The sequence below is a fragment of the Alosa alosa genome, chromosome 18, assembly GCF_017589495.1.
Source record: "Alosa alosa isolate M-15738 ecotype Scorff River chromosome 18, AALO_Geno_1.1, whole genome shotgun sequence".
Taxonomy (NCBI): domain Eukaryota; kingdom Metazoa; phylum Chordata; class Actinopteri; order Clupeiformes; family Clupeidae; genus Alosa; species Alosa alosa.
Window position 1 is genome coordinate 10618406 of NC_063206.1, and position 12196 is coordinate 10630601.

At 42.6% G+C, this 12196-nt stretch overlaps 1 protein-coding gene across 1 annotated transcript; it reads left to right on the forward strand.

Moving 5' to 3' along the window:
- The first annotated feature begins 2336 nt into the window (after positions 1 to 2336).
- Positions 2337 to 11308, forward strand: opn3 (opsin 3). Its single transcript, XM_048268942.1, has 4 exons — positions 2337 to 2922; positions 5478 to 5797; positions 9803 to 10054; positions 10537 to 11308. The coding sequence occupies exons 1-4, from the start codon at positions 2604 to 2606 to the stop codon at positions 10801 to 10803; spliced, it is 1158 nt and encodes a 385-aa protein (XP_048124899.1). The 5' UTR covers positions 2337 to 2603; the 3' UTR covers positions 10804 to 11308.
- Positions 11309 to 12196: the final 888 nt, after the last annotated feature.

Sequence of the window (12196 nt, forward strand, 5' to 3'; positions counted from 1 at the left end):
GCGAAGAGAGCTCAGCGCCGCCTGTACTTCCTGCGGAAACTCAGGCGAGCAAGTGCTCCACCAGCCATCATGACCACATTCTACCGAGGCACCATTGAGAGCATCCTCTCCAGCTGTATCGCCGTGTGGGGCGGAAGCTGCACTGAATACAACAGGAAAGCCCTGCAGCGCATAGTGAACACAGCTGGAAGGATTAATGGTGCTTCACTCCCCTCCCTGAAGGACATTTACACCACCCACCTCACCCGCAAGGCGACCAAATTGTGAGTGATGCAAGTCACCCCGCTCACAATCTGTTTGATCTACTGCCCTCTGGGAAGAGGTACAGAAGCCTCCGGCTCCCCAAGACTACCAGACTCACCAACAGCTTCATACACCAAGCTGTAAGGATGCTGAACTCTCTCCCTCCTCTCCCCCCCTCCACCCTCAGCTACATAACATCCTGGACATTGGACCCAAAATGGCCGCCTGCACTACTCCACTTGCACACTTGTACACTTTACAACTTGGTGTTGTTGTCTTGAAAACACAACACTTCTGCTGCTCTTACATAACTTGCACCACTATGCCACTTTCTTTCTTACTTAGGTCAAACAGAACTACCCAAGCCTTTTATTGGCCTGACTTTGCACTAGTATTTTATTGACTGTCTATGCACAATTTCAACCAAATTTTGCTGCTCTTATTTTTTCATTATTATATGTGCCCTCTTATTTACTTATTTACTTACTTTTTTGTTTACTTGAATGTTATGTTTGTCTGTGGACCTAAATTGGCAAAATATGTCTTGTCTTCACCGTGGGATAGTGAAGAAACGTAATTTCGATCTCTTTGTATGTCTGGAACATGTGAAGAAATTGACAATAAAGCTGACTTTGACTTTGACTTTGATCTGTGAACTTGATTATAGCATTGGAGCCATAAGCAGGGGCGCAGTCGTGGGTGAAGAGGAGTAGGGCAAAGGGCTCGACACACAGCCCTGCGGCACGCCAGTGTTCAGGGTGATGGTGGAGGAGGAGAGACGTCCTAATTTAACAGTCTGGGTTCTGTTAGTAAGGAAGTCCATAATCCAGCTGCAGAGTGAGAGAAAGTGGAATAGAACATGATGTCCAATATTCCAATATGTGGTTTAACATTCTGCATTATGTCCAATATTCCAATATGTGGTTTAACATTCTGCATTATGTCCAATATTCCAATATGTGGTTTAATGTTCTGCATTTCTCATTAGTGGGTCACTTTGATACTAAAAGTATGATTCTATGTAATGACTGTATGATATCTGTACTGTCCCTGTGTATATCTCTGTGTGACTGTATTTAGAGATAAGCGGGAATATTATGACTTTGCAGTGTTTCACTGTTCTGCATAGCTGCGTCAGTAGCTATCTGCTCCGGATTGCCAGGTTGCCACTAATCAGAGTCTGATTCAATGTAGTCCACGTGAGATGGGATGACCAACGCCATCTCCCGTCAGCCTGGAAGGATACTTAAACCCGAACTATTTCCTTGTCTAGTTAGAGCAGCTGATGGATCTTTAGGTGAAGTCATGCTGTCTCTCCCTTGATGCTCATCATTGTAAATAAACTCTGTTCCTGATTTTTCATACTATTGGTCTGACTGGGTCTCTATTAAATCTATGGTATCAAAATTACCATCAAGAGTAAGTTGCTGATGCCAAGCTGGCTGAACTTGGAGATCAGCTTGGAGGGGGGATCACAGTGTTTGGGGATCACAGTGTTGAATGCTGAATTGAAGTCAATGAACAGCATTCTAATATATGTATTGGGACTGTCCAGGTGGGTGAGTGCCAGATGGATTATTTACAGTATGAAATGTGCAATACATCTTCCTCTGAGAATTGAATGAAATAAACAAAGTCCAGTTTGTCTGTAATTACTTTTCATTATGATGTGAAGCTACAGTTCACCTTCAGGTGCTAAAAGTGCCTGTAGGAATTAGTGCCATTCATCACTGTCTCCAAAATGCCCTGTGCTTTTTCAGACAGTCTACTGAAGGCTAGTCTATATTCTTTTCTAGATGTACCTTCTTTCTCTGTGTGTGTGTGTGTGTGCAATAGAGCAATTTAATCAGTGCCACAAGATGCACTTAATAAGAATGTCCATGAGTGAGATGTAGTGCCAACTGTGGCATCCACTCTCAGGGGCCCATGTTGGATTCCAACCCCATGTCATTTCCTGATCCCATTCCCATCTCTCTACCTGTCTCATCAATCTTTACTTTACTTAAAAGTAAACACACCCACACACACACACATATATACAGAGATGTAGTGTTATAGCAAACATCTGCAAGCTTAGGAAATCACATGACCATGGGTGTACTCCACTTTTCCTCACTCCTGTATGGAGACGCTCATGCTCTCCACGTGACGCATGACAACGGCATGAGAATTAAATGTCAGTGGCACACTGAACTAAAATCTCTCAGCTACCTAAAATTGCTCTGATTTCTACTCCTCCACTAATGTACTAATCGGATTACACCAGCGGCAGAATTTGGAAACGACATACTGTAGATCACGATGCCAGTGCTTTTGGTTTTCTTGCATTGCGCAATGTTGGAAGCTAACTTCTTCACGCAATGAATCCTGCCAACCAAACCAGGACTTTGACGAACACGGAAAATTATCTTTTCGCAGTTGGTACTTACAAACTTCTCGCATTTACCATTGGGACTATTTGCGCACTGGGCTTTTGCAACAATGTTCTTGTTCTTGTCCTTTACTACAAATTCAAGAGACTCCGGACACCCACGAATTTGTTACTGGTCAACATCAGTATAAGTGACCTGCTGATGTGCGTCATTGGGATTAACTTTACATTTATTTCGTGCATCAAACGAAGATGGGTATGGAATTCAGCGACGTGTGTTTGGGACGGTTTCAGCAACAGTCTATTCGGTTCGTTGTTTTCTATAATTTTACGCCTGTCACATTTTCCAACTAGCTCCTAAGTAGGATGTTCTGTAATTATGCCACGAAGTCTCCTGATTTGCAGAAAGTCTCACATGTCTTTTCTTTGAGAAAATATTTATCTAGAAGTACGATGTGTTGAAAGTTCATGCAACTTGAACCATACCACACGCGTGTGTTATCAGTTAGCCTACCCTTTTAAATGCGTCGGGCTCGGCTGGAGTGTTTGACGCCCAGCCAGTTTATAAATGTTATACATTTGAACGCTTTTTAATATTTTTAATATCAATGTCGAACATATAATAGATGTTTTTATTAATATCAATGTCGAACATATAATACATGTACGTTTCTGCTGCACTGCTTCGCGGGTGAAAAAATATTGATGAAATAATGTCAGGTAGCAGGTTCATTGGATTAACTAAAGGAAAGAGGGTGGCTTGCACATACCTTTGAGTATTAAGACGTTTAATTAAGTGCTGCTCACTTGCAAACTGGTGCGTAACTGGATCTACCGGACTGGATCTCTATAGAATTCCAGCATGCATTAGAATTAGTGTTGGATGTCATTGACTAAAGAGGCTCCATAAATTATCCTTCTGGTCTACTGTGATCTCAGATTTGTCGAGTTGCGAACTGTATTATACTGCATTTCGTCCGAGAGAGACGTGTAACCTTTGCTGAGAACATGCATGCATCGCGCCCGGATATGACTACTTTGGCTACATAACTTCTCAGATTGAAAATGCAATTAAATCTTACTAGGCCATTGCAAATTGTAACCATTTTGAACATATCAAGTGGCATGTCCGATTGTTCCCGAATTATTAATAACACTAATGGAACAGCACACTTACTTTCTCCCCTATGACCTTTACAGCCTAGACTTTCAGAGCCATATTGGTTTGTTGTTGCGATGTTCATTGTGTGTTGAGATAAAATGTTCAGTGTGTTTATTTACAGCAATGCTGTAGCATATGACCTGCACGGACGTGTGTTGACGGATAAGCGGTTTTAAATGTCTGATTCTTTAAATCAGCTTTGAATGTCAAGGTGTATTCATTATCATGCTAAGTATGTATGTGCGCTCTCGCTTACACACACATACACACACACAAACACACACACACCTGGGCGATGCAGCTTATCTCACCTGAAGATGAATGCTTCAGCATGTGCCATATACCCTCACGTCGGTGAAGCTAGGGCACGCTGTCAATTAGGCTACCTCCTACCCTATGAATAGCCAAATACGGGATATGCCGTAATGATGCTTTTTGTTGCCTCTGCATTGTATGCACCTGACCGAGTGTGGCAACTGACATAGAAAGCAGAAGGGGGTCAGTGATACAGTCTGTCTGTTAGCATATTAATGCCATCTGTCTAATGTTTGGAGGTGCATGTACTGAACACACTCTCACTGCACGCTTTTGATACAATTTGGAGGGCTGCATTTTCCATTCTAGAGAGGTACAATCAAAATGTTGTAGTATGAAATGTATCACATACTGTACGCAAAAATAATCAGTTTAAACTGCTGACCCTATTGGCATTTTGTAGGTAGTCATTCATTAGAAATCAGATAGGAAACATGGAAATAAGTCTGTGTTTAACACATTTCCTGAGCGTCTTCATATTCTGAAGAAGGCTACCATATGTACCGAGCGCTCTTTCCCGCTCATTTCCATGCACTCCTGTCAAATGTTCTTGGGTAATTGGTTCATGTTGTCAATAGGCTACCACTCGGCTCTGCATATCGAGTCCCAAGATGCTCAGGCGGATAAGGTCACAGATGCTTGGTGGTAGACAAAGTTTGGATTGAGTAATTATTGTGGGTTCCAGTTCAGTGATTGATTTAGTGACAGCACAGCTGAGTTGGGGGCTTGAGGCCACACTGATGAGATCAGATACTGGGAAGTTGAGGAGGGAGTCGGGAGTGTGAGGGCTTTGCAGAATATATGTGTGAATACAAGTGTGCAGGACTGATAATGTGGGGAGCATGCCTATGTTGCCACAGCCCTATGTTCCCACAGCCCTTTGTTCCCTAACCCTAACCCTAACCTACCCACCCACACCTCAGGCCTAACCATAGCCCTAACCCTAACCCCAACCCTAACCGTAACCCTAACCTTAGAAATGTGGGAACATAGGGCTGACCCCATAATGGGAAGGATGCATAACACATGTCAAACTACCCATACGCAACGTACAATTCCAAGCTGCACATACATATGTTGGTGTAAAAGGTTAAAATCTCCAAAGTAACCTAGACCTGAGTTTTCACTTTTGAAAATGCATAATTAAAAGTATAAACTAACTAAATATGTACTTCTTCATTGCTAACTGTGATGTCTTTGTAATAATATATTCCTAATATTGTACAACAACAATATCGTCTTTGTTATGCTCAGTAAATCACTTGTTTTCAGAGAATCATTAGAGCTAACTAGTATTTATAGGCACATTCTGACTGTTATGTTTAAGGTTCACTGCTCTGCTGAACTGCACTGACCTGCTCTCTCCCCTGTGTGTATGTTCTCTAGGGATTGTGTCCATCATGACTCTCGCGGCGCTGGCATACGAGCGCTACATTCGGGTGGTGCACGCCAAGGTCGTTGACTTCCCCTGGGCCTGGCGGGCCATCACGCACATCTGGCTGTACTCCATCGCCTGGACTGGGGCGCCGCTGCTGGGATGGAACCGCTACACTCTGGAGATCCACCAGCTCGGCTGCTCCCTGGACTGGGCTTCCAAGGACCCAAACGACGCCTCCTTCATCCTCCTGTTCCTGCTCGGGTGCTTCTTTGTACCGGTGGGAATCATGGCGTACTGTTATGGCAACATCTTGTACACCGTACGCATGGTAAGGATTTTTTGGTTGTCAAACTGAATACACATGAGTTGTAGAAATCTTACTTTACTTACAGAAGGTACTTTAAGAAGCGTTAGTAGCAACCAGCACCTTGGGTAGTCCCTTACAAGTAAGGCATTAACTTTTGAGCCCTCTTCTGGTCTGGCCAACCAAAGTATTGCCCCGACGTGATATGCCATTGACCTCCCATAATTTTCATTTTGACAATTCTATATTATGGGTATTCAAAAGCAGAAATATCATACTTAAGGTATTGTAATCACCCAAGACACCAGGATCAAGATTGAAGCTTTATTGTCAGAAACATAGCCACACCATCACAAGGCACACACAAGGTTAGTCACTAACACTCACACAATACACTGACAGGGTAGCTACCGACACGAGGGTTACACAAAAGGCAAATATAAGGAGGGTTATACACAGAACACCGTAACACACTCGTAATCCTAAAACAAAAGGTAAAACACATTTAACCGGCACAGTTTCCCCGAACCCCACCCGCATAGCATTATGGGAAGCTAGCACTTACAGTCTGGAACACACCGACGCTACAGTATTCACATGTGCTGAGAGTGAGATAAAGTAGGTTAACTCCTGTTTCCCCAGGAGATGTGGAAAGGAAAACTGTGTTTTTGTGCGCAGTATGCCGACAGTGTTATTTGACTAAATCCCGTCTATCAGCTCTCGGTCCCTGCATCTCTTTATGATCAATCTTATTTTTCACACACCTCCAGGAAACATTCCTCTCACTTAAACGTCCATTCTTCCTCGCTGTCGCTGTCCGTATTCACTCACGTATTCATGTCCGTACTTGTAACTGGGTCAAGACAAGTGAGGGAGACGGCATCAGCAGCACATTGACAGGTTTTTATCGAGAGGCCTTGTAGTGCTTCTGCGAATGTGTTGTGTTGTGGTGGTGGTGGGAGTAAATTAAGCCCAGCATCCACCAACAGCCTGTACTTTCCATGGAGCTTTACAGCTGTGTGGCACTGATCTTATCGGCTATGCAGCAGCGCTTGGAGGGGCCCCGCTGGAGCCAAGACAAGGCAGCTGGAGGCTATCCAGGGTTCACTCAACAGTGGGCTATAGTTAGTGGCACACAAGTGGGGAGAGAGGTTTATGTGCACGTATGCCTGTGTGTCTGTCTGTGTGTGTGTGTGAGAGAGAGACAAAGTGTGTATATGAATGTGTGTGGGTGTGTGTGTGAGTGTGAGTGTGTATGTGTAATTGTGTGTGTGTGTGTTTGTAGTGTGTATATTTGCACGTGAGCTGACTTGCCATCCCAGATGTCTCATACGGTGGCCGCACTAAGCCAGCCTAAGCTTCATAAAGTATTTACGACGTTCAGGAAGTAAGCCGCCGTTACATCCACTCAGCGGCAACAGCCGCGTGCGGTGGGGTCTGCCACCGACTTCCCCGAATCCCGAAAGAACTGCATTCAGGCCTGCAGCTGACCGCCCTGAGTCATCATCTGTCCACTTCCATCCAGCCGACGCCGGCTGGTAATCGCAGCGACCAAGAGGCTGGCTCTCTTATTGTGTGCACACAAACTGTGTGCCCGAGCTGCCAAAACACAGCGTATTTCCAGAGGCGAGAGCAGGAAATGGGACATGGCCTGGTGAGTCAGGACTTGGCTGAGTGGTTTTCTTTGCAGATTATTTGAAGTGTTCAGTGTAACTGAATATAGACATTGTTTAAGCTACGGACTTGTTGGCGTATGAGTGGATGTCTCGTTGAGCTTAATCTAAAATGAGAAGGAGAGAGTAATAGATTAAACGAGTGAAGGGCAAACTGACTGAAGGGATGAACTCATGGAAGCATGGAGATGAATGGATGGTAGAATGAATAAAAGGTTGGGCTGGATAAATGAGTCACATGATGGTATAACATCACTGAGCACTGGATCTCTGAACGAAAGTGAACAATGATATGGTGATTACTATTGTTGTTTCAAAGTGGGAGATTTTTAATGGACACTGCAATCCTGATTGAGGCATTTTCACATTGGGGTATTTCATCATAATGTAGCAAACATGATTGCAACATGGCCTTATTCTAAATCTTCATTAACTCCTAATGTCATACTTGTTCATATATCTATGTCCATATATGTCTGTAGTTATGCATCTTAAATAACAGTTTGCTTTCAGTGACTAATTCTTTACCAACCAGCTAGTGTTTTTGGCCTCTGCCTTGCAGGGACACAGTTAATTTAGTTATTGACTGATTAGTTGTGTCAGGTGTGATTCTCCAGCCCAAAATGAGAGCCTGGGGTAAGGCCGTTGAGATATAAATAGAGAAGGTATTTCTTTGTGTGCAGTATACCCACAAGGGTACTACTTGCCTATGTTTGGCATGTTGTAGGAACTATGTGTGTGTCCATCATGTGAGTTTTGTGAGGTTATATAAAATGACCTCAGTGGATTTCCCTTTAGCCCAAAGAGTGCTTTAGAGGCTGTTGTGTGTTCTGATCAAAGGACGGCGGATTGAGTCATGTTGGCTATAAGCAGCGTTTTAGACTCCATTATCACCCCCAACCAAACCAGCCACCAGCACAACACACCACACCACTCATCCTCTGTTGTTCTGGTTCTCTGAAATGTGCTGGCCGTTAACACACTGCAGTCGCAGCATTGTGGACTTTGGCAGATATTTCTGGTTTGACAGACCATAATTGTCATGGACAAAACTTGTGATCTTGGCCTGACCCATTTTCAGGGAGTACTCCTGAATCAATGTGATAATGATATTCTTTCCCTGTCACAGATCACTTCAAATGTTTTATATGTTTAACGGTCATGATTAAAATAAAAAAAATCTGTGATGTTAGAAATATAAGTTATAGTTTATTAGTTAATTAAATATAAGTATAGCTTCTTTGCTTTACGCTATTAGGTCATACTGTTTTTTCACTTTAGAATGCTATAGGATTTTTCACTTAAGTGAAGTTTGCAGTTTGCAGTTTGCAGTTTGAGGCTTGCAGTTTGTTTTAAACCTTTTAGTTGCCCCACTGATGTTTCGGGCAAGACACCCTTCTTCAGCGTGAAATGGGAATTCACCCAATAGGCGTGCCTAAAGTAGTACCTATTCAACCCTTCAGCAAGTGTTCCCCAACAGGGGGAGCCCCAATTACAATTCAAGCAAACTACCGTTCATTATTGTGTATAGCACAAATCATCATAATATACACTTTACAGAAAAACAACAACAAACAACATTCCAAACATCACAGCGCTACTTGCACTTTTACAAGAAACAGTTCAAAATGAGTTCTTCATTCATGCCATTAGGAATGGAGTCCCCAAACAGTGTATCCAATATGCCTCTCTTTGTAGCAATAGTTTTATCCATATCGCCACCACCATCCCTGCGTGGGATTTTCACCACTTTAATTCCCATGTACAGTGCTATGATTACAGTATGGCTGTTAAAGTGTCTCGCTACTGATGTTGTGCTTGCATAATTTTTTTGTTTTTTCCAACATAATATACATCGCATGGGCATTTGAGCAGATACACCACATATCTAGTCGTGCATGTGATTCTGCCTCCTGCTCTCATGTGTTTTCCTGAACTTGGATGTATAAACGTGTTCCCCTTAAAAAGTTTTGGTAGGCATTTGATTGGTTAATAAGTAGCCAATGTAAATTTCCATCCATTATAGATGGATTTTGAATAAATTAAAATGTATTTTTCTGAGCATGCTTATTTAATAAATGACTTTGTTTTTGAAAGTGATCATTTAGAATAAAATTATATATTTTTAAGCCCGCTGGACTAGGTCAAGATCAACTAGAATATTTGGCGAGACCCAATGTCCGAGACCAAGAAAAAGTCCAAGTCCAAATACCAGGGAGTCCAAAACCGTAAAAAAAATGTCGAGCCCTACTGATGTAGTAACACTGACTGTAACATTCATAATCATAAAGTATATCATGTTATATATAACATGTTCATGTTCAGTGGTTTAAAAACTCTGTTGTGGTTTTTACAGCTGCGCTCCATTCAGGACCTGCAGACAGTGCAGATCATCAAGATCCTGCGCTACGAGAAAAAGGTGGCCGTCATGTTCCTGCTCATGATCTCCTGCTTCCTGGTGTGCTGGACACCGTACGCTGTGGTGTCCATGATGGAGGCCTTTGGCAGGAAGAGCGTGGTCTCACCAACCCTCGCTATCATCCCGTCCTTCTTCGCCAAGTCGAGCACAGCGTACAACCCAGTCATATACATCTTCATGAGTAGAAAGGTACATCAGACTAGAAAACAGACCATGAAAATCAAGTGGGTGCTCCACAATATTGGCACAAAGTTATAATATATTTAGTTATAAATTGGTTACAATGTATAATATAATATAATATAATATAATATATGACTCATTTATTAAATGTTCCGTGGGCTGGCAGAATTGGCATTTTTCTGTTTTTCAGAGTAAATTAAATTGATACTCAGTGTATTAAAGTGTGACATTTCACTTGAAGTATTAGTGATGTTTAATATCTACTCTGAAATCAGTATCACCACCACAGAAAGATTCGCAAAGAGGAATTTGTTGTGCATTACTCTACCTTTTTAATTGAAATGAAAAAGGCAATTTAATTTGGCTTTAAAAGTGGTGACACTGGGCCAATTATCAAATTATTTGTCTCTGTACTGCATTGTTTATTTATTCAATTTCATATTCTCAGACGATTTTCTACTTTTGGCCTTTGTTTTTTCCTCCTACAGTTTCGCCGGTGCTTGTGTCAGCTGCTTTGCTCTCGCCTGGTCCGGCTCCAGCACAGCATCAAGGAGCGCCCCCTGGCCAGCGAAGAGCGGCCCATTCGCCCCATCGTCATCTCCCACAGCCGCCCGAACCGGCCCAAAAAGAGGGTGACCTTCAGCTCGTCCTCCATCGTCTTCATCATCACCAGTAACGACGCACAGCCGCTTGACGTCCAGTCCAAGTGCGACAGCACCACGGAGGTTAACGTCATCCAGGTGCGTCCACTGTGACCTCGCCACAGCGGGCGTGGAAACGTTTCACCCAAGACAAGCACAGCAAAAACCCACTCAGCACAGAGTTGCTCCTCCACTCTCGGAGACAGCACAGTAACATGGACCTCACCCGTGCTCAGCTGGAATCAGCATGTTACACTGTAGGCCATGTTCACATTCAGGTATTTATGACATCAGCTTGTATAAATATCAAATGTTACACTGAGTTCCTCATCCCTACCATCTGGCACTTGAGGGGATTACTGTGTTTGAAGTCATATTACATGAGGGAAAGACTATTAATAAGATACTGAATCACGGATTGACTATTGAGATTATATATTGAGTGGATTGTTTTATGCAGTACTTTTGTGGCTAGGAGATAAACATATTCTTTATGTTGTGATGGATCCACTATGGATGAAGTATGACTGAGGGAGAGGAATTTTGCACATCCTCATAAGGTTTTTCAGCACTCTTTATTTTGTATAGATCTAATAAAGATATCATATTTTTTAAGCTTCTCATGATTTTGATGTCTTTTTTTTACCAAATTGTTTCACAAAAATGTTTCACAAACACCAGCCAACAAAATTGATGCCAGTTTTCCAGCTATTCAAGCTTGACAAATGCCAAGTCCTTTTCAGTTATATTATGCTGTTGTGTCTTTGGTATAAAAAAAAAAAGGTCTTATCCCCCCTCTTTTGTTGGGAGCTTATTGTTTAAATGGTATTTTCCACATTGCCCACGTTTGATTTCTAAGATGGATGACTGAACCCTGTGATTTGTGGTGTGCTGTTTTTGGGAGCAGCGTTGTAATGAAAAAATGCTGATTTTACCTTGATAATCCACTTTTGAAACTGCTTGTATAAATCAATGTCAGACTGTTCTGTTGGTGTTTTTTTCTCCAGAATAGAACATCAGCCTTGTATAGAGATTTCACATGGTTTCAAAGCATGGTGTCAAGGGACACCAGGCAAGCCTGATGCTTTTTCTCTACGAAACTCCCCCTCGCTCGGTCTGAAGCTCTTTTCCTTTTCTTTGCGTCTTCCGTCAAGGGTTTTCGCTGCTTCTTAGCCCGGCTCTGCCATTATACACCGTTTGCAACAATCTCTAGCGTTTACGTTAGCCTGCCTCTGTGCTGTAAACTGATCCTGCTTCGGTCGGCGGGTAGGATACACCGAACTTGCAAGTGGGATATTCTTTCTATAGGCAGTAGAGGCGGGCGAGAGAGCCTTCATTCGCCCCCTAATGAGTCATTTAACCATATACCGACTTACGAAGATGATTAATTAACACGAAAACGTTGCCTGGTGTCCCTTTAAAATGACTGAAACTCAAATGGTTCACTTCTTTATTTCAGTTTGCAGGAGTTTATATTATGCTTTTTGAGTGAGAAAAAACAACCATA